At 32.3% G+C, this 24,044-nt stretch overlaps 2 protein-coding genes across 2 annotated transcripts; both read right to left on the bottom strand.

Annotated features, from left to right (window-relative positions):
• Nucleotides 1-163: 163 nt before the first annotated feature.
• Nucleotides 164-2,020, bottom strand: LOC134700546 (uncharacterized). Its single transcript, XM_063561927.1, has one exon. It carries the CDS (start codon nt 2,018-2,020, stop codon nt 164-166), a length of 1,857 nt encoding a protein of 618 aa, XP_063417997.1.
• Nucleotides 2,017-22,929, bottom strand: LOC134700547 (ankyrin repeat domain-containing protein 50-like). The gene is made up of 6 exons (XM_063561928.1): nt 22,888-22,929; nt 22,475-22,558; nt 6,347-6,445; nt 5,860-5,958; nt 5,127-5,234; nt 2,017-2,385 (listed from the first exon to the last, which is right to left on the bottom strand). The coding sequence occupies exons 1-6, from the start codon at nt 22,927-22,929 to the stop codon at nt 2,017-2,019; spliced, it is 801 nt and encodes a 266-aa protein (XP_063417998.1).
• Nucleotides 22,930-24,044: the final 1,115 nt, after the last annotated feature.

A 24,044-nucleotide genomic window follows, 5' to 3' on the forward strand; every position in this document is an offset into this window, starting at 1 on the left:
ACAATTAAACAAATGTAAAATTCACAATACAGATAAATAATTAAATATTAATGTCCATCTCAAATAAAATAATCTAGTTCCTTAACCTTGACTGAACACAATTACAGTTTATCTTTTAGTCCATTCATGGATGTTCCTTCTAGCACACACGGTAATTTCAGGCTCAGCTGTAAATTTCTTTCATTATAAGTTTCTGTCCTGTATTTATGTGGCTTCTTGACTCCACCAGTTGAGGGTGTGTTCGTTCGGGCGGTCTTGGTAGATAGTCACTTCCTTGGATGTTTTCCTCAAAGGGTCTTCTTTTGGTAACGATCATACCTGAAGGTACATCATCTTGATGGTTATGTTTCTGAGACAACCCTTCTGTGGAATTGCCTTTCTCGTTATCAATAGTTGTGTTCTTGTGTGCGATGACGTTTACAAGAACTGTTGATGGCTGGTTGATGTTTCTATTGATCGGTCCTGATAATAGATATCCGATCTTTGACTGAACAGCGGTGGGTCCGTTTCCTCTAATTACTTTGTCCTCGAGAATGTCCCAATAGTGGTCGGCGCCTATGAGAAAGTCAATTACGAAACGTTCTGTACTTTGCATAGAATGTGCAAGTTTAAGTTCTCTTAAGTGTGGCAAGCTCCTTGTAGTCGGGGAAATATTGTTATTAATTGGGACGGCAATTTCTGGAACAATGAGTGTATTAATATGCACCTTTTCTCCTGTGTCGGTCTGTAGTTGTAGTGTTGCAGTGTCTAAGTTACGAACTTTCTGAGATAAATCTCCGAACGCAGACAGTTGAATGCTTACTTTTTCTGTGGGTTTTATTTCTAATTGATCAGCTAGTTTCTGAGTTATAAAAGAACACTGTGCTCCCTCGTCAAATAAGATGTTACATTCTACTTCTTGGTCGTTATATACAACTGGTGCAATTGCTGTTTTCAGGAGAATGTTGTGATTCTGTTGTGATGAATACATTACTCTAGTCTCGTTTGGTGTTTCAACTTTGTTTACTGATGACTGTTGTGTTGTATGCTCCGGTGTCGTACCTGGAATTACCTCTTTGCCTCTACATATGCCAGTATGATGCATTCCGTTACACTTTTTACATCGTTTAGTAGACTTGCATGCGGCCACTCGGTGTGACCCTAAACAGTTAAAGCATAACTGTTTCTGTTTTACGATTTGATTTCTAGCGTTTGCGTCTGTTACTTCAGAGCACTCCGTCGGATAGTGCTCACCTGAACAGAAAATACATGTACGTGTATTTGTCTTCTGATGTGTGTCTGTGAATTTGCTCTTGTATGAATGTGATTGCGTACCCATGAAAAATATAGTGGCGTACAATCTGTCTGAATCTGTGACTCCTTCTCCAGCTTCGAGTATGTCGATCTCTTTAGTTATAGATTTGCGTAAATTATCTAATATCAAATTATCTCTTCCGTGTTCTCTTGCAATATTCTTTCTAATGTCAATCGGTAACTTGTCCAAAACTACAGGTACCAAAAGCGAACCATACATCTCTGGTGTTTGACCAAGTGACTTTAATCCTCGTACGTATGATTCTAATCTGTCTCCGTAAGACCTCAAACTAAAAGCATCATTTGTCGGTGCGGGTAAATTCATGAGTGCTTTCATGTAAGCATGTATCAGTTTGCTAGGCTGTCCGAACCGATCTCTGAGAAGGTTGACTGCGGTTTCGTAGTTACCATTTGTGAAAGCGAATCCCTCTACTGTTTGCGCGGCGCTTCCCTCCAGCTGGGCTTTCAGATAATTAAACTTTTGGATTGGCGTTAATGTGTCGTTGTCGTGTATCGATGACTCGAAACAATCCCAAAATGTCTGCCACTTGATAATATCTCCATTAAAATAGGGTAAGTCTAACTTTGGAAGCCTATGGTAATTATATTTTGAAGATCTCGGTTCTGACGGGACTTGAAACATGACATTCTCTGACGGACGGGTATGCACTGCAGGGGCGTGAATTGAATACTGCTGGTTCATAGAATCTATAGCACATGTGTTCATATTAACTCTTGCTTCGGGTGTGAAATTATATGCGTTAGGGTTAAGTCTGCTCCTGAAGGACCAACAGTATCATGCGAAATTATATTTGTTTCAAAGGACTTAATGAATTTCCGAATTTGTCTAATTTTGCAATCAAGTTCGTACATATACTCATCTGAGTCGGTGATTTCCTGCTCCAGATTTTCCTCCGATGTCTGTTCCAAAAGTCTGTTATTCAGGTCAATCAATGTTTTCTGTTTCTGCGTGACAGCATCATCAAGGGCTTTCACTTCGTCAACTTCTGTGTCTGTTTTTGACTTTAACTCGTCGAATTTCACCAGTAGCTTCGTGACGGCTCCTTTGTGTCCAGCACGAACTGACTTCAGCTTTGAATCCATATATATCCAAAGGTTACGGCACCATTAAATGTTGAATAATCTAAGTAAATCATGCGTTGTGTTTTCTATACGTTTAATCGTTGTGATAGCTAATGCATATATAATAACGTCACACAGTATAGCGTTATGGTAACAACGTTACCATAACGTAATGTTAGTACTTCGCGTATTTTCCGACATACTCCATCAACACCCTTCTATATCTGTATACCCTATCCACACCCTCGTATGTCTGTATACCCTATCCACACCCTCCTATGTCTGTATCCCTATCCACACCCTCCTATGTCTGTATACCCTATCCACACCCTCCTATGTCTGTATACCCTATCCACACCCTCCTATATCTGTATACCCTATCCACACCCTCCTATGTCTGTATACCCTATCCTCACCCTCATATGTCTGTATACCCTATCCACACCCTCCTATGTCTGTATACCCTATCCACACCCTCCTATGTCTGTATACCCTATCCACACCCTCCTATGTCTGTATACCAAATTCACACTCTCCTATGTCTGTATACCCTATCCACATCCTCCTATATCTGTAAACCCTATCCACCCTCTCCTATATCTGTATACCCTATCCACACCCTCCTATGTCTGTATACCCTATCCACACCCTCCTAAGTCTGTATACCCTATCCACACCCTCCTATGTCTGTATACCAAATTCACACTCTCCTATGTCTGTATACCCTATCCACACCCTCCTATGTCTGTATACCCTATCCCCACCCTCCTATGTCTGTATACCCCATCCACACTCTCCCATATCTGTATACACTATCCACACACTCCTATGTCTGTATACCCTATCCACACCCTCCTATGTCTGTAAACCCTATCCACATCCTCCTATATCTGTATAACCAATTCACAACCTCCTATGTCTGTATACCCTTTTCACACTCTCCTATGTCTGTATACCCCATCCACATCCTCCTATATCTGTATACCCTATCAACCCTCTCCTATATCTGTATACCCTATCCACACCCTCCTATATCTGTATACCCTATCCACATCCTCCTATATCTGTAAACCCTATCCACCCTCTCCTATATCTGTATACCCTATCCACACCCTCCTATATCTGTAAACCCTATCCACATCCTCCTATATCTGTAAACCCTATCCACCCTCTCCTATATCTGTATACCCTATCCACACCCTCCTATATCTGTAAACCCTATCCACATCCTCCTATATCTGTATAACCAATTCACACCCTCCTATGTCTGTATACCCTATTCACACTCTCCTATGTCTGTATACCCCATCCACATCCTCCTATATCTGTATACCCTATCCACCCTCTCCTATATCTGTATACCCTATCCACACCCTCTTATGTCTGTATACCCTATCCACATCCTCCTATATCTGTAAACCCTATCCACCCTCTCCTATATCTGTATACCCTATCCACACCCTCCTATATCTGTTAACCCTATCCAAATCCTCCTATATCTGTATAACCAATTCCCACCCTCCTATGTCTGTATACCCTATTCACACTCTCCTATGTCTGTATACCCCATCCACATCCTCCTATATCTGTATACCCTATCCACCCTCTCCTATATCTGTATACCCTATACACACCCTCCTATATCTGTATACACTATCCACCATCTCCTATGTCTGTATACCATATCCACACCCTCCTATATCTGTATAGTCCATCCACACCCTCCTATGTCTGTATACCCCATCCATACCCTCCTATGTCTGTATACCCTATCCACACTCTCCTATATATGTATACCCTATTCACACCCTCCTATTTCTGTATACTCCATCCACACTGTCCTATATCTGTATACTCCATCCACACCCTCCTATGTCTGTATACCCTATCCACACCCTCCTATATCTGTATACCCTATCCACACCCTCCTATACCTGTATACCCTATCCACACTCTCCTATATCTGTATACCCTATCCACACCCTCCTATGTCTGTATACCCTATCCACTCCCTCCTATATCTGTATATTGTTATTTTACAGTAGTTCATGGTTTTTAGTGTTTACATTGATATTGTATAAATAAGGAAATTAACAAATATGAAAACAGGAATTTGAAGAAATTTCCAGTTGTCATATGAGTATCTATTTCAAATAATTGAACTAAATTTTTTGAAACTGCCAATAATATGAAATAAATAGCCAATTTTTATTTCCCCTCTTTTGAATCATAAATATTGTCTAGTTAATTTCTTGATTCAAAAAATTATCTGTCAATTCCCACCTCAAGTCTTTGTTTGCATCTATTTAAACATTAAAAACACCATGAACGCATTGCTTAGAATATTTTGATACCAATTAATAATTTTGTTATAATTGTCAAGACAACATATTGTTGTTTGACAGTTTATTTACACTGGTTTTAGTCCAATCTTATTGTTTATCCATGCACATTTTTGAATAAAAATAAACATTTCTGGTACAACTAATCACCCAAAATGTGCAAGTGGTCTAATTAAAAGCATTAGATGTTGGGAGATTTTGGTAAAAATATTATGTTCATGTGTTTTATAGTAAAATTTAGCCATACAAGTCTATAAAACATTTTCATATTTTAAGTCAAATTTAAATAATCATTTGACTTTTGACTATAGCCTTTAAAAAATCCATTTGACCAACCATATGTTATACATCATTTTAGTGATTCATTACTTAATAGTTGAACACAGGGCAAATACTATAAAATATTACCTCATGTGTTGTAACCAAGGAACTGGCACCTCCTTGTTCTACCAGACATCTTGTGATCTGTAGATATCCATACATAGCAGCATAATGTAAAGCTGTGTATCCATTGATCTATAATATAACCAAATAACATGTAACTATAATGTACAATACTTTGTTGTCAATATCAATAATATACAACATATCCTACAATTGACATCAAAACTTGTCTGATAAACTGGACAATGTTGTGTAATAAATATAAACAAAATATATATAACATGAATCAATGGTCAAAACTGAATACAATGACCAGTCACACTTGTATTTATATTCTATATAAACAAACAATAAACATGTTTTGTTGTGAAATGTCAAAACTTCCATTAAACCTGATGTCTTAAAAAAATATTTTTTTCAAGAAATGTGTAAAATAATTATATCAATGGATTCAGTAGAACAAAACAAGCAAAATGAGACCCCACTTTATATGATTCTTACAAATATTTGTTCATTAAAACTGTCTAATTAACAACAGGAATTAGTGTAGATTCAGTATAATTGTTCATTTTAATAAAATATTTTTTTTTCAATAAACTTGTAAAAAGTTATATTTTCTGATTCAGAACAATAATATGAGTAAAATGAGACCCAACTTTATATGATTCTTACAAATAATAAATTAAACCTGTCTAATTAACAACATGATTTAGTGTAGATTAATAGTAATGTGTATCAGACTAAGTAGATAACATACTGATGTGGTGTCGATCTTACATCCTGTATCAATGAGGAGTCTACAGATCTCCAGGTGTCCATACATGGCAGCCCTCATTAATGCTGTCTCTCCATACTCCTGGAATAATACAACTGACATCAAAACTTGTCTGATAAACTGGACAATGTTGTGTAATAAATATAAACAAAATATATATCACATGAATCAGTGGTCAAAACTGAATGAATGACCAGTCACACTTGTATTTATATTGTATATAAACAACAAATAAACATGTTTTGTTGTGAAATGTTAAAATTTCCATAAAACCTGATATCTTAAAAAAATATTTTTTTCAAGAAATGTGTAAAATAATTATATCAATGGATTCAGTAGAACAAAACAAGCAAAATGAGACCCCACTTTATATGATTCTTACAAATATTTGTTCATTAAACCTGTCTAATTAACAACATGATTTAGTGTAGATTAATAGTAATGTGATCAGACTAAGTAGATAACATACATCTGTGATGTCCATCTTACATCTTTTATCAATGAGAAGACGACAGATCTTCAGGTGTCCTTCCCGGGCAGCAAACATTAATGCTGTCTGTCCATACTCCTGGAATAATACAACTGACATCAAAACTTGTCTGATAAACTGGACAATGTTGTGTAATAAATATAAACAAAATATATATCACATGAATCAGTGGTCAAAACTGAATAAAATGACCAGTCACACTTGTATTAAGATTGTACATAAACAACGAATAAACAACAAGTCTTTTTGTGAGATGTCAAAACTTCCATCAGAACTGTCATGTTGATTTTTTTTTGTTTTTTTTAAGAAATGAATAACATATTTACATCAATGGATTCATGACAACTCTTTGAGTAAAATAACATCTCACTTTATATGGTTTTAACAAGTATTTGTTGATATAATTATTAAATCTATCTTATTAACATGATTCAGGATAATGATCAATTTTTTAAAAAGTAACTTTTTCAAAGAAATATGAAAAAAAGTTACATTTTCTGATTTAGCACGAGGAGACGAACAAAATGAGACCCCACTTTATATAATTCTTACAAATATTTGTTGTCCATTAAACCTGTCTAATTAACAACATAATTTTGAATAGATGAAGGAATGTGGTCAAAATGAAGCAATAACATACATGTGTGATATTTGTTTTACTTCCGCTGTAAAACCTTGGAGTAAAAAATGTTCTTGTAAATATTCAAAGTAAGAACTTTATCAACTATAATTCAAAACAAACAAAAACAATTATTAAAAAAAATACCTTAATGCATTTTTTCTCTCTCACTAAAACTGTTAAATTAAAAACAGATTTTGATTTAATATCAAATTCAGTATATTGATATAAATATCAGTTTCCGTACAGAGATATTTTTATATTATGTTCTGAAGTAACATGTAGTTATGTGTTTTATACTACACATGTACAATCTGTTATGTTCTGAAGTAACTTGCAGTTGTGTGTTTTATACTGCTCATGTACAATCTGTTATGTTCTGGAGTAACTTGAAGCGGTATGTTTATACTGCTTATGTAAAATTTGGTATGTTATGAAGTAACTTCTTGTGTGTTTTATACTGCTTATGTCCAATGTTATGTTCTGAAGAAACTTGTAGTTGTGTGTTTTATACTATTGATGTACAATCTGTTCTGTTCTAAAGTAACTTTCAGTTGTGTGTTTTATCCTGCTGGTGTCCAATTTGTTATGTACTGAAGTAACTTGTAGTTGTGTGTTCTATACTGCTGGTGTAAAATCTGTTAGGTTCTGAAGTAACTTTCAGTTGTGTGTTCTATACTGCTAGTGTACAATCTGTTATGTTCTGAAGTAATTTGTAGTTGTGTGTTCTATACTGCTGGTGTAAAATCTTGTAGGTTCTGAAGTAACTTGCAGTTGTGTGTTCTATACTGCTAGTGTACAATCTGTTATGTTCTGAAGTAATTTGTAGTTGTGTGTTCTATACTGCTAGTGTACAATCTGTTATGTTCTGAAGTAATTTGCAATTGTGTGTTCTAAACTGCTGGTCTAAAATCTGTTATGTTCTGAAGAAATTTGTAGTTGTGTGTTATATACTGCTAGTGTACAATCTGTTATGTTCTGAAGTAATTTGTAGTTGTGTGTTCTATACTGCTGGTGTAAAATCTTTTAGGTTCTGAAGTAACTTGCAGTTGTGTGTTCTATACTGCTAGTGTACAATCTGTTATGTTCTGAAGTAATTTGTAGTTGTGTGTTCTATACTGCTAGTGTACAATCTGTTATGTTCTGAAGTAATTTGCAATTGTGTGTTCTAAACTGCTGGTCTAAAATCTGTTATGTTCTGAAGAAATTTGTAGTTGTGTGTTATATACTGCTAGTGTACAATCTGTATGTTCTGAAGTAATTTGTAGTTGTGTGTTATATACTGCAGGTGTTAAATCTGTTATGTTCTGAAGTAACTTGTAGTTGTGTGTTATATACTGCAGGTGTTAAATCTGTTATGTTCTGAAGTAATTTGTAGTTGTGTGTTATATACTGCAGGTGTTAAATCTGTTATGTTCTGAAGTAATTTGTAGTTGTGTGTTATATACTGCTGGTGTTAAATCTGTTATGTTCTGAAGTAATTTGTAGTTGTGTGTTCTATACTGCTGGTGTACAATCTGTTATGTTCTTAAGTATCTTGCAGTTGTGTGTTCTATACTGCTAGTGTACAATCTGTTATGTTCTGAAGTAATTTGTAGTTGTGTGTTCTATACTGCTGGTGTCAAATCTGTTATGTTCTGAAGTAATTTGTAGTTGTGTGTTCTATACTGCTGGTGTAAAATCAGTTATGTTCTGAAGTAATTTGTAGTTGTGTGTTCTATACTGCTGGTGTAAAATCAGTTATGTTCTGAAGTAATTTGTAGTTGTGTGATCTATACTGCTGGTGGCAAATCTGTTAGGTTCTGAAGTAACTTTCAGTTGTGTGTTCTATACTGCTAGTGTACAATCTGTTATGTTCTTAAGTAATTTGTAGTTGCGTGTTCTATACTGCTGGTGTAAAATCTGTTAGGTTCTGAAGTAACTTGCAGTTGTGTGTTCTATACTGCTAGTGTACAATCTGTTATGTTCTGAAGTAACTTCCAGTTGTGTGTTCTATACTGCTGGTGTACAATCTGTTAAGTTCTGAAGTAATTTGTAGTTGTGTGTTCTATACTGCTGGTGTAAAATCTGTTAGGTTCTGAAGTAACTTGCAGTTGTGTGTTCTATACTGCTGGTGTTCCATCTGTTATGTTCTTAAGTAACTTGTAGTTGTGTGTTCTATACTGCTAGTGTACAATCTGTTATGTTCTGAAGTAATTTGTAGTTGTGTGTTCTATACTGCTGGTGTAAAATCTGTTAGGTTCTGAAGTAACTTGCAGTTGTGTGTTCTATACTGCTAGTGTACAATCTGTTATGTTCTGAAGTAACTTCCAGTTGTGTGTTCTATACTGCTGGTGTACAATCTGTTAGGTTCTGAAGTAATTTGTAGTTGTGTGTTCTATGCTGCTGGTGTAAAATCTGTTAGGTTCTGAAGTAACTTGCAGTTGTGTGTTCTATACTGCTGGTGTACCATCTGTTATGTTCTTAAGTAACTTGTAGTTGTGTGTTCTATACTGCTAGTGTACAATCTGTTATGTTCTGAAGTAATTTGTAGTTGTGTGTTCTATACTGCTGGTGGCAAATCTGTTAGGTTCTGAAGTAACTTTCAGTTGTGTGTTCTATACTGCTAGTGTACAATCTGTTATGTTCTTAAGTAATTTGTAGTTGCGTGTTCTATACTGCTGGTGTAAAATCTGTTAGGTTCTGAAGTAACTTGCAGTTGTGTGTTCTATACTGCTAGTGTACAATCTGTTATGTTCTGAAGTAACTTCCAGTTGTGTGTTCTATACTGCTGGTGTACAATCTGTTAGGTTCTGAAGTAATTTGTAGTTGTGTGTTCTATGCTGCTGGTGTAAAATCTGTTAGGTTCTGAAGTAACTTGCAGTTGTGTGTTCTATACTGCTGGTGTACCATCTGTTATGTTCTTAAGTAACTTGTAGTTGTGTGTTCTATACTGCTAGTGTACAATCTGTTATGTTCTGAAGAAACTTGTAGTTGTGTGTTTTATACTGTTGGTGTACAATCTGTTATGCTCTGAAGTAATTTGTAGTTGTGTGTTCTATACTGCTGGTGTACAATCTGTTATGTTCTGAAGTATCTTGCAGTTGTGTGTTCTATACTGCTAGTGTACAATCTGTTATGTTCTGAAGTAATTTGTAGTTGTGTGTTGTATACTGCTGGTGTAAAATCTCTTATGTTCTGCAGTAATTTGCAGTTGTGTGTTCTATACTGCTAGTGTACAATCTGTTATGTTCTGAAGTAATTTGTAGTTGTGTGTTATATACTGCTGGTGTAAAATCTGTTATGTTCTGAAGTAATTTGTAGTTGTGTGTTTTATACTGCTGGTGTAAAATCTGTTATGTTCCGAAGTATCTTGCAGTTATGTGTCCTATACTGCTAGTGTACAATCTGTTAAGTTCTGAAGTAATTTGTAGTTGTGTGTTCTATACTGCTGGTGTACAATCTGTTATGTTCTGAAGTAATTTGTAGTTGTGTGTTCTATACTGCTGGTGTACAATCTGTTATGTTCTGAAGTATCTTGTAGTTGTGTGTTTTATACTGTTGGTGTACAATCTGTTATGTTCTGAAGTAACTTGTAGTTGTGTGTTCTATACTGCTGGTGTACAATCTGTTATGTTCTGAAGTATCTTGCAGTTGTGTGTTCTATACTGCTAGTGTACAATCTGTTATGTTCTGAAGTAATTTGTAGTTGTGTGTTGTATACTGCTTGTGTAAAATCTGTTATGTTCTGAAGTAATTTGCAGTTGTGTGTTCTATACTGCTGGTGTACAATCTGTTATGTTCTGAAGTAATTTGTAGTTGTGTGTTCTATACTGCAGGTGTACAATCTGTTATGTTCTGAAGTAATTTGTAGTTGTGTGTTATATACTGCAGGTGTTAAATCTGTTATGTTCTGAAGTAATTTGAAGTTGTGTGTTATATACTGCTGGTGTTAAATCTGTTATGTTCTGAAGTAATTTGTAGTTGTGTGTTCTATACTGCTGGTGTACAATCTGTTATGTTCTGAAGTAATTTGTAGTTGTGTGTTCTATACTGCTGGTGTACAATCTGTTATGTTCTGAAGTAATTTGTAGTTGTGTGTTCTATACTGCTGGTGTACAATCTGTTATGTTCTGAAGTATCTTGTAGTTGTGTGTTTTATACTGTTGGTGTACAATCTGTTATGTTCTGAAGTAACTTGTAGTTGTGTGTTCTATACTGCTGGTGTACAATCTGTTATGTTGTGAAGTATCTTGCAGTTGTGTGTTCTATACTGCTAGTGTACAATCTGTTATGTTCTGAAGTAATTTGTAGTTGTGTGTTGTATACTGCTGGTGTAAAATCTGTTATGTTCTGAAGTAATTTGCAGTTGTGTGTTCTATACTGCTGGTGTACAATCTGTTATGTTCTGAAGTAATTTATAGTTGTGTGTTATATACTGCAGGTGTTAAATCTGTTATGTTCTGAAGTAATTTGTAGTTGTGTGTTCTATACTGCTGGTGTACAATCTGTTATGTTCTGAAGTAACTTGTAGTTGTGTGTTCTATACTGCTGGTGTACAAACTGTTATGTTCTGAAGTATCTTGTAGTTGTGTGTTTTATACTGTCGGTGTACAATCTGTTATGTTCTGAAGTAACTTGTAGTTGTGTGTTCTACATGTTCTATACTGCTGGTGTACAATCTGTTATGTTCTGAAGTAATTTGAAGTTGTGTGTTATATACTGCTGGTGTTAAATCTGTTATGTTCTGAAGTAATTTGTAGTTGTGTGTTCTATACTGCTGGTGTACAATCTGTTATGTTCTGAAGTAATTTGTAGTTGTGTGTTCTATACTGCTGGTGTACAATCTGTTATGTTCTGAAGTAATTTGTAGTTGTGTGTTCTATACTGCTGGTGTACAATCTGTTATGTTCTGAAGTAATTTGTAGTTGTGTGTTCTATACTGCTGGTGTACAATCTGTTATGTTCTGAAGTAATTTGTAGTTGTGTGTTCTATACTGCTGGTGTACAATCTGTTATGTTCTGAAGTATCTTGTAGTTGTGTGTTTTATACTGTTTGTGTACAATCTGTTATGTTCTGAAGTAACTTGTAGTTGTGTGTTCTATACTGCTGGTATACAATCTGTTATGTTGTGAAATATCTTGCAGTTGTGTGTTCAATACTGCTAGTGTACAATCTGTTATGTTCTGAAGTAATTTGTAGTTGTGTGTTGTATACTGCTGGTGTAAAATCTGTTATGTTCTGAAGTAATTTGCAGTTGTGTGTTCTATACTGCTGGTGTACAATCTGTTATGTTCTGAAGTAATTTGTAGTTGTGTGTTATATACTGCAGGTGTTAAATCTGTTATGTTCTGAAGTAATTTGAAGTTGTGTGTTATATACTGCTGGTGTTAAATCTGTTATGTTCTGAAGTAATTTGTAGTTGTGTGTTCTATACTGCTGGTGTACAATCTGTTATGTTCTGAAGTAACTTGTAGTTGTGTGTTCTATACTGCTGGTGTACAAACTGTTATGTTCTGAAGTATCTTGTAGTTGTGTGTTTTATACTGTTGGTGTACAATCTGTTATGTTCTGAAGTAACTTGTAGTTGTGTGTTCTACATGTTCTATACTGCTGGTGTACAATCTGTTATGTTCTGAAGTATCTTGCAGTTGTGTGTTCTATACTGCTAGTGTACAATCTGTTATGTTCTAAAGTAATTTGTAGTTGTGTTTTGTATACTGCTGGTGTAAAATCTGTTATGTTCTGAAGTAATTTGTAGTTGTGTGTTCTATACTGCTGGTGTAAAATCTGTTATGTTCTGAAGTAATTTGTAGTTGTGTGTTCTTTACTGCTGATGTCAAATCTGTTAGGTTCTGAAGTAACTTTCAGTTGTGTGTTCTATACTCCTAGTGTACAATCTGTTATGTTCTGAAGTAATTTGTAGTTGTGTGTTCTATACTGCTGGTGTAAAATCTGTTAGGTTCTGAAGTAACTTGCAGTTGTGTGTTCTATACTGCTAGTGTACAATCTGTTATGTTCTGAAGTAACTTTCAGTTGTGTGTTCTATACTGCTGGTGTACAATCTGTTAGGTTCTGAAGTAATTTGTAGTTGTGTGTTCTATACTGCTGGTGTAAAATCTGTTATGTTCTGAAGTAACTTGCAGTTGTGTGTTCTATACTGCTAGTGTACCATCTGTTATGTTCTGAAGTAATTTGTAGTTGTGTGTTCTATACTGCTAGTGTACAATCTGTTATGTTCTGAAGTAATTTGTAGTTGTGTGTTATATACTGCTAGTGTACAATCTGTTATCTGAAGTAATTTGTAGTTGTGTGTTCTATACTGCTACTGTAAAATCTGTTATGTTCTGAAGTAATTTGTAGTTGTGTGTTCTATACTGCTGGTGTAGAATCTGTTATGTTCTGCAGTAATTTGCAGTTGTGTGTTCTATACTGCTGGTGTACAATCTGTTATGTTCTGAAGTAATTTGTAGTTGTGTGTTATATACGGCAGGTGTTAAATCTGTTATGTTCTACAGTAATTTGTAGTTGTGTGTTATATACTGCTGGTGTTAAATCTGTTATGTTCTGAAGTAATTTGTAGTTGTGTGTTCTATACTGCTGGTGTACAATCTGTTATGTTCTTAAGTAACTTGTAGTCGTGTGTTCTATACAGCTGGTGTACAATCTGTTATGTTCTGAAGTATCTTGTAGTTGTGTGTTTGATACTGTTGGTGTACAAGTAACTTGTAGTTTTACACTGTTTTACTGTGCTCTATTTTTAAGTAACTTGTAGTTTTACACTGTTTCACTGCACAGTATTTTTAAGTAACTTGTAGTTTTACACTGTTTCACTGTGCGCTATTTTTAAGTAACTTGTAGTTTTACACTGTTTTATTGTGCTCTATTTTTAAGTAACTTGTAGTTTTACACTGTTTTACTGTGCTCTATTTTTAAGTAACTTGTAGTTTAACACTGTTTCACTGTACAGTTTTTTTAAGTAACTTGTAGTTTTACACTGTTTCACTGTGCACTATTTTTAAGTAACTTGTAGTTTTACACTGTTTTACTGTGCTCCATTTTTAAGTAACTTGTAGTTTTACACTGTTTCACTGTGCTTTATTTTTAAGTAACTTGTAGTTTAACACTGTTTCACTGTACAGTATTTTTAAGTAACTTGTAGTTTTACACTGTTTCACTGTACACTATTTTTAACTAGTAACTTTTAGTTTTACACTGTTTCACTGTACACTATTTTCAACTAGTAACTTGTAGTTTTACACTGTTTTACTGTGATCTATTTTTAAGTAACTGGTAGTTTTACACTGTTTTACTGTGATCTATTTTTAAGTAACTTGTAGTTTTACACTGTTTCACTTCACACTATTTTTAGTAACTTTTAGTTTTACACTGTTTTAATGTGCTTTATTTTTAAGTAACTGGTAGTTTAACACTGTTTTACTGTGCTCTATTTTTAAGTAACTTGTAGTTTTACACTGTTTAACTGTACACTATTTTTAGTCACTTGTAGTTTTACACTAATTTACTGTACACTATTTTTAAGTAACTTGTAGTTTAACACTGTTTTACTGTGCTCTATTTTTAAGTAACTTGTAGTGTTACAATGTTTTACTGTTCTCTATTTTTAACTAGTAACTTGTAGTTTTACACTGTTTTACTGTACACTATTTCTAAGTAACTTGTAGTTTTACACTGTTTCACTGTAAACTATTTTTAAGTAACTTGTAGTTTTACACTGTTTTACTGTACTTTTTTTTTAAGTAACTTGTAGTTTTACACTGTTTCACTGTACTTTATTCTTAAGTAACTTGAAGTTTTACACTGTTTTACTGTGCTTTATTTTTAAGTCACTTGTAGTTTTACACTGTTTTACTGTACGCTATTTTTTAACTAGTAACTTGTAGTTTTACACTGTTTTACTGTACACTATTTTTAAGTAACTTGTAGTTTTACACTGTTTCACTGTACACTATTTTTAAGTAACTTGTAGTTTTACACTGTTTTACTGTACACTATTTTTAAGTAACATGTAGTTTTACACTGTTTCACTGTACACTATTTTTAAGTAACTTGTAGTGTTACAATGTTTTACTGTTCTCTATTTTTTAGTAACTTGTAGTGTTACAATGTTTTACTGTTCTCTATTTTTAAGTAACTTGTAGTTTTACACTGTTTTACTGTACACTATTTTTAAGTAACTTGTAGTTTTACACTGTTTCACTGTACTTTATTTTTAAGTAACTTGTAGTTTTACACTCTTTCACTGTGCTTTATTTTTAAGAAACTTGTAGTTTTACACTGTTTTACTGTTCTCTATTTTTAACTAGTAACTTGTTGATTTACACCTTTTCACTGTACACTATTTTCAAGTAACTTGTAGTTTTACACTGTTTTACTGTACACTATTTCTAAGTAACTTGTAGTTTTACACTGTTTTACTGTACACTATTTTTAAGTAACTTGTAGTTTTACACTGTTTCACTGTACACTATTTTCAGCTAGTAACTTGAAGTTTTACACTGTTTCACTGTACACTATTTTTAAGTAACTTGTAATTTTACACTGTTTTACTGTACACTATTTCTAAGTAACTTGTAGTTTTACACTGTTTTACTGTACACTATTTTTAAGTAACTTGTAGTTTTACACTGTTTTATTGTACACTATTTCTAAGTAACTTGTAGTTTTACACTGTTTCACTGTACACTATTTTTAAGTAACTTGTAGTTTTACACTGTTTTACTGTACACTATTTCTAAGTAACTGGTAGTTTTACACTGTTTTACTGTACACTATTTTTAAGTAACTTGTAGTTTTACAGTGTTTTACTGTACACTATTTCTGAGTAACTTGTAGTTTTACACTGTTTTACTGTACACTATTTTTAAGTAACTTGTAGTTTAACACTGTTTCACTGTACACTATTTTTAAGTAACTTGTAAATTTCCACTGTTTCACTGTACACTATTTTTAACTAGTAACTTGTAGTTTTACACTGTTTTACTGTACACTATTTTGAACTAGTAACTTGTAGTTTAACACTGTTTTACTGTTCTCTATTTTAAGTAACTTGTAGTTTTACACTGTTTCACTGTACACTATTTTCAACTAGTAACTTGTAGTTTTACACTGTTTCACTGTACACTATTTTTAAGTAACTTGTAGTTTTACACTGTTTTACTGTACACTATTTTTAACTAATAACTTGTAGTTTCACACTGTTTCACTGTACACTATTTTCAACTAGTAACTTGTAGTTTTACACTGTTTTGCTGTTCTCTATTTTTAAGTAACATGTAGTTTTACACTCTTTCACTGTACACTATTTTTAAGAAACTTGTAGTTTTACACTGTTTTTATGTACACTATTTTCAACTGGTAACTTGTAGTTTTACACTGTTTTACTGTACACTATTTTTAACTAGTAACTTGTAGTTTTACACTGTTTCACTGTACACTATTTTGAACTAGTAACTTGTAGTTTTACACTGTTTATCTGTAGACTATTTTTAAGTTGTAACTTGTAGTGTTACACTGTTTCACTGTACATTATTTTCAAGTAGTAACTTGTAGTGTTACACTGTTTCACTGTACACTATTTTTAACTAGTAACTTGTAGTTTTACACTGTTTCACTGTACACTATTTTTAACTAGTAACTTGTAGTTTTACACTGTTTCACTGTACACTATTTTTAAGTAACTTGTAGTTTTACACTGTTTCACTGTGCACTATTTTTAAGAAACTTGTAGTTTTACACTGTTTCACTGTACACTATTTTCAACAAGTAACTTGTAGTTTTACACTGTTTCACTGTACACTATTTTCAACAAGTAACTTGTAGTTTTACACTGTTTCACTGTGCACTATTTTTAAGAAACTTGTAGTTTTACACTGTTTCACTGTACACTATTTTCAACAAGTAACTTGTAGTTTTACACTGTTTCACTGTGCACTATTTTTAAGTAACTTGTATTTTTACACTGTTTCACTGTACACTATTTTCAACAAGTAACTTGTAGTTTTACACTGTTTTACTGTACACTATTTTCAACAAGTAACTTGTAGTTTTTCACTGTTTCACTGTGCACTATTTTTAAGAAACTTGTAGTTTTACACTGTTTCACTGTACACTATTTTCAACAAGTAACTTGTAGTTTTACACTGTTTCACTGTGCACTATTTTTAAGTAACTTGTATTTTTACACTGTTTCACTGTACACTATTTTCAACAAGTAACTTGTAGTTTTACACTGTTTTACTGTACACTATTTTCAACAGGTAACTTGTAGTTTTACACTGTTTCACTGTGCACTATTTTTAAGAAACTTGTAGTTTTACACTGTTTCACTGTACATTATTTTTAACTAGTAACTTGTAGTTTTACACTGTTTCACTGTACACTATTTTTAACTAGTAACTTGTAGTTTTACACTGTTTTACTGTACACTATTTTTAAGTAACTTGTAGTTTTACACTGTTTTACTGTACTCTATTTTTAAGTAACTTGTAGTTTTACACTGTTTTACTGTGCTCTATTTTTAAGTAACTTGTAGTTTTACACTGTTTCACTGTACACTATTTTTAACTAGTAACTTGTAGTTTTACACTGTTTCACTGTACACTTTTTTTAAGAAACTTGTAGTTTTACACTGTTTTACTGTACACTATTTTCAACAAGTAACTTGTAGTTTTACACTGTTTTACTGTACACTATTTTGAACTAGTAACTTGTAGTTTTACACTGTTTGACTGTACACTATTTTGAACTAGTAACTTGTAGTTTTACACTGTTTCACTGTACACTATTTTGAACTAGTAACTTGTAGTTTTACACTGTTTCACTGTACACTATTTTTAAGTAACTTGTAGTTTTACACTGTTTTACTGTACTTTTTTTTTAAGTAACTTGTAGTTTTACACTGTTTCACTGTACTTTATTCTTAAGTAACTTGAAGTTTTACACTGTTTTACTGTGCTTTATTTTTAAGTCACTTGTAGTTTTACACTGTTTTACTGTACGCTATTTTTTAACTAGTAACTTGTAGTTTTACACTGTTTTACTGTACACTATTTTTAAGTAACTTGTAGTTTTACACTGTTTCACTGTACACTATTTTTAAGTAACTTGTAGTTTTACACTGTTTTACTGTACACTATTTTTAAGTAACATGTAGTTTTACACTGTTTCACTGTACACTATTTTTAAGTAACTTGTAGTGTTACAATGTTTTACTGTTCTCTATTTTTTAGTAACTTGTAGTGTTACAATGTTTTACTGTTCTCTATTTTTAAGTAACTTGTAGTTTTACACTGTTTTACTGTACTTTTTTTTAAGTAACTTGTAGTTTTACACTGTTTCACTGTACTTTATTTTTAAGTAACTTGTAGTTTTACACTCTTTCACTGTGCTTTATTTTTAATAAACTTGTAGTTTTACACTGTTTTACTGTTCTCTATTTTTAACTAGTAACTTGTTGATTTACACCTTTTCACTGTACACTATTTTCAAGTAACTTGTAGTTTTACACTGTTTTACTGTACACTATTTCTAAGTAACTTGTAGTTTTACACTGTTTTACTGTACACTATTTTTAAGTAACTTGTAGTTTTACACTGTTTCACTGTACACTATTTTCAGCTAGTAACTTGATGTTTTACACTGTTTCACTGTACACTATTTTTAAGTAACTTGTAGTTTTACACTGTTTTACTGTACACTATTTCTAAGTAACTTGTAGTTTTACACTGTTTTACTGTACACTATTTTTAAGTAACTTGTAGTTTTACACTGTTTTATTGTACACTATTTCTAAGTAACTTGTAGTTTTACACTGTTTCACTGTACACTATTTTTAAGTAACTTGTAGTTTTACACTGTTTTACTGTACACTATTTCTAAGTAACTGGTAGTTTTACACTGTTTTACTGTACACTATTTTTAAGTAACTTGTAGTTTTACACTGTTTTACTGTACACTATTTCTGAGTAACTTGTAGTTTTACACTGTTTTACTGTACACTATTTTTAAGTAACTTGTAGTTTAACACTGTTTCACTGTACACTATTTTTAAGTAACTTGTAAATTTCCACTGTTTCACTGTACACTATTTTTAACTAGTAACTTGTAGTTTTACACTGTTTTACTGTACACTATTTTGAACTAGTAACTTGTAGTTTAACACTGTTTTACTGTTCTCTATTTTAAGTAACTTGTAGTTTTACACTGTTTCACTGTACACTATTTTCAACTAGTAACTTGTAGTTTTACACTGTTTCACTGTACACTATTTTTAAGTAACTTGTAGTTTTACACTGTTTTACTGTACACTATTTTTAACTAATAACTTGTAGTTTCACACTGTTTCACTGTACACTATTTTCAACTAGTAACTTGTAGTTTTACACTGTTTTGCTGTTCTCTATTTTTAAGTAACATGTAGTTTTACACTGTTTCACTGTACACTATTTTTAAGAAACTTGTAGTTTTACACTGTTTTTATGTACACTATTTTCAACTGGTAACTTGAAGTTTTACACTGTTTTACTGTACACTATTTTTAACTAGTAACTTGTAGTTATACACTGTTTCACTGTACACTATTTTGAACTAGTAACTTGTAGTTTTACACTGTTTATCTGTAGACTATTTTTAAGTTGTAACTTGTAGTGTTACACTGTTTCACTGTACATTATTTTCAAGTTGTAACTTGTAGTGTTACACTGTTTCACTGTACACTATTTTTAACTAGTAACTTGTAGTTTTACACTGTTTCACTGTACACTATTTTTAACTAGTAACTTGTAGTTTTACACTGTTTCACTGTACACTATTTTTAAGTAACTTGTAGTTTTACACTGTTTCACTGTGCACTATTTTTAAGAAACTTGTAGTTTTACACTGTTTCACTGTACACTATTTTCAACAAGTAACTTGTAGTTTTACACTGTTTCACTGTACACTATTTTCAACAAGTAACTTGTAGTTTTACACTGTTTCACTGTGCACTATTTTTAAGAAACTTGTAGTTTTACACTGTTTCACTGTACACTATTTTCAACAAGTAACTTGTAGTTTTACACTGTTTCACTGTGCACTATTTTTAAGTAACTTGTATTTTTACACTGTTTCACTGTACACTATTTTCAACAAGTAACTTGTAATTTTACACTGTTTTACTGTACACTATTTTCAACAAGTAACTTGTAGTTTTACACTGTTTCACTGTGCACTATTTTTAAGAAACTTGTAGTTTTACACTGTTTCACTGTACACTATTTTTAACTAGTAACTTGTAGTTTTACACTGTTTCACTGTACACTATTTTTAACTAGTAACTTGTAGTTTTACACTGTTTTACTGTACACTATTTTTAAGTAACTTGTAGTTTTACACTGTTTTACTGTACTCTATTTTTAAGTAACTTGTAGTATTACACTGTTTTACTGTGCTCTATTTTTAAGTAACTTGTAGTTTCACACTGTTTCACTGTACACTATTTTCAACTAGTAACTTGTAGTTTTACACTGTTTTGCTGTTCTCTATTTTTAAGTAACATGTAGTTTTACACTGTTTCACTGTACACTATTTTTAAGAAACTTGTAGTTTTACACTGTTTTTATGTACACTATTTTCAACTGGTAACTTGTAGTTTTACACTGTTTTACTGTACACTATTTTTAACTAGTAACTTGTAGTTATACACTGTTTCACTGTACACTATTTTGAACTAGTAACTTGTAGTTTTACACTGTTTATCTGTAGACTATTTTTAAGTTGTAACTTGTAGTGTTACACTGTTTCACTGTACATTATTTTCAAGTTGTAACTTGTAGTGTTACACTGTTTCACTGTACACTATTTTTAACTAGTAACTTGTAGTTTTACACTGTTTCACTGTACACTATTTTTAACTAGTAACTTGTAGTTTTACACTGTTTCACTGTACACTATTTTTAAGTAACTTGTAGTTTTACACTGTTTCACTGTGCACTATTTTTAAGAAACTTGTAGTTTTACACTGTTTCACTGTACACTATTTTCAACAAGTAACTTGTAGTTTTACACTGTTTCACTGTACACTATTTTCAACAAGTAACTTGTAGTTTTACACTGTTTCACTGTGCACTATTTTTAAGAAACTTGTAGTTTTACACTGTTTCACTGTACACTATTTTCAACAAGTAACTTGTAGTTTTACACTGTTTCACTGTGCACTATTTTTAAGTAACTTGTATTTTTACACTGTTTCACTGTACACTATTTTCAACAAGTAACTTGTAATTTTACACTGTTTTACTGTACACTATTTTCAACAAGTAACTTGTAGTTTTACACTGTTTCACTGTGCACTATTTTTAAGAAACTTGTAGTTTTACACTGTTTCACTGTACACTATTTTTAACTAGTAACTTGTAGTTTTACACTGTTTCACTGTACACTATTTTTAACTAGTAACTTGTAGTTTTACACTGTTTTACTGTACACTATTTTTAAGTAACTTGTAGTTTTACACTGTTTTACTGTACTCTATTTTTAAGTAACTTGTAGTATTACACTGTTTTACTGTGCTCTATTTTTAAGTAACTTGTAGTTTTACACTGTTTCACTGTACACTATTTTTAACTAGTAACTTGTAGTTTTACACTGTTTCACTGTACACTATTTTTAAGAAACTTGTAGTTTTACACTGTTTTACTGTACACTATTTTCAACAAGTAACTTGTAGTTTTACACTGTTTTACTGTACACTATTTTTAACTAGTAACTTGTAGTTTTACACTGTTTTACTGTACACTATTTTTAAGTAACTTGTAGTTTTACACTGTTTTACTGTACTCTATTTTTAAGTAACTTGTAGTATTACACTGTTTTACTGTGCTCTATTTTTAAGTAACTTGTAGTTTTACACTGTTTCACTGTACACTATTTTTAACTAGTAACTTGTAGTTTTACACTGTTTCACTGTACACTATTTTTAAGAAACTTGTAGTTTTACACTGTTTTACTGTACACTATTTTCAACAAGTAACTTGTAGTTTTACACTGTTTTACTGTACACTATTTTGAACTAGTAACTTGTAGTTTTACACTGTTTGACTGTACACTATTTTGAACTAGTAACTTGTAGTTTTACACTGTTTCACTGTACACTATTTTGAACTAGTAACTTGTAGTTTTACACTGTTTCACTGTACACTATTTTTAACCAGTAACTTGTAGTTTTACACTGTTTCACTGTGCAGTATTTTTAAGTAACTTGTTTGACACTGTTTCACTGTACACTATTTTTAAGTAACTTGTAGTTTTACACTGTTTTACTCAGTAAATTACTGTACACTATTTTAAAGTAACTTGTAGTTTTACACAGTTTCACTGTACTTTATTTTTAAGTCACTTGTAGTTTTGTGTCTTTTATTGTACATGAACCAGAAGACGACGTATCTTAAAATGATTTTTCTATGAAGTATTAAATTAAGGTAGTTTTGAATGTGACTATTTTACCTACATCTTGATTATCTATGTCTGCACCATTCTGTAGACATAATTTTAAGGCTTCTATATCTCCATCCTCAGCAGCTGTAGTAAGTTTCTGTAAGTAAAACATAGATAGAACATTTAATCTTGTTAATCAATGTCTGAACCATTCTGTAGACATAATTTTAAGGCTTCTATACCTCCAGTACTAGCAGCTGTAATAAGTTTCTGTAAGTAAAACATGAATTTTAAATTTAATAAATTGTATTAAATAATTGCTGTTAATTTAGGTAATAATTATTCTTCTGTATAGCAATGACTACATAAATCAGTAGTATCCTTCCTTAATAAAACATTCAGACAGCGAGAAATTCTATAAATAGCTTATGAATTACATAATTGACAGTTTAAACAAGGATTCTGAAGGTACTACATAAATAATACACTGTCTACTACTGGAAAGAAATTTTCAGAGTATACACTCATACTTAAAAAAAAATTTAAATAAATTTCTTACTAAAAAAAACTTTAAATTGCATTTTTGTTTGTCATCAGTTACTCAATACATATTAAATTTTTTCAGTATTGTATGATAATAAGCAGAGTCTTCCCATGTAAGTTATTGACACACTAACCTCAGAAAATATATATTAAAGTTACTAGGAAATCTGCATGTGTGCAAGTGTCAACCGTGAATTGAGTACAAGATAAGACAATTATTTAAGTGTCATTCGTCTTATGAATAGAAGATAAGACAAGTAAGTGTCACCTGTGTAAAGAGTAGAAGATAAGACAATGTGTTACCCGTGATATGAGTAGAAGATAAGACAATGTGTTATCCGTGATATGAGTAGAAGATAAGACAATTAATTGTCACTCATGTTATGAGTAGACACTAGAAGCCCGATTTCAGTCTGAAACGGCCATTTTGGTCTGATCACATCTTGATTGACTGGATTTACCGCTAGAGAAATTCGTCCAGATATTTCAGATCGTTTAGTCGCCGTTCAGATCGATAGCCTCATCAGGTAAATCAGTTCGTTAAGGCGTATCAAGACGGAAAAGACTGAATCGTCTAGCGGGTTGTTTAGACCCGTTAAGACCGTGTCAGACCAAAACAGACCATGGATACAAAGTTACGTCAAGATGTTGTCAGACCGTGTCCAGTCGTGTTCAGATTTTAATCATTTGGACACAAAACGAGTGAAACTTTCCCATTGTTTATCAGGGGTTGCTCCCCTTTTAAAAATAAAATAAAAGTTAGAAAGAAGACGGTTTATGTTAACTGAAAGTCTACCACGTCCCTTTAATCATGTTAATTAAATAAAAAAAATATTCAGTTTGAATTCTTACTACATCCTTTTTAACATGTTTTGTATATATTTTAAAAAATAGCTCAAAGTCATACTGCTGAACAAACCGCCGCGAAATGACTAAAAAAAAATCAACAGATTGCCGAAATAACATTTATTTATTGAATGTAAGCATCTGAACCTTTATATTAAAGGTTTACAAGTTATTACAATACATGTTTTTGCAATTACAGACTGTCGTGGGTGGTGAAAAATTTGTCATGTTGACGCAATAGATCATTTTTACAC

The sequence above is a fragment of the Mytilus trossulus genome, unplaced genomic scaffold (genome assembly GCF_036588685.1).
Source record: "Mytilus trossulus isolate FHL-02 unplaced genomic scaffold, PNRI_Mtr1.1.1.hap1 h1tg000158l__unscaffolded, whole genome shotgun sequence".
NCBI lineage: Eukaryota > Metazoa > Mollusca > Bivalvia > Mytilida > Mytilidae > Mytilus > Mytilus trossulus.

Bases quoted from the DNA above. Each gene is read 5' to 3' on its own strand.
- LOC134700546 (XM_063561927.1), bottom strand. From the start codon at position 2,020: ATGAACACATGTGCTATAGATTCTATGAACCAGCAGTATTCAATTCAC.
- LOC134700547 (XM_063561928.1), bottom strand. From the start codon at position 22,929: ATGAGTGTATACTCTGAAAATTTCTTTCCAGTAGTAGACAGT. The intron at 22,559-22,887 runs GTATTATTTATG...TTTTACTTACAG, and splicing joins TCTTTCCAGTAGTAGACAGT to AAACTTACTACAGCTGCTGA. The intron at 5,235-5,859 runs GTATGTTATCTA...GTTATATTATAG, and splicing joins GTAAGATCGACACCACATCA to ATCAATGGATACACAGCTTT.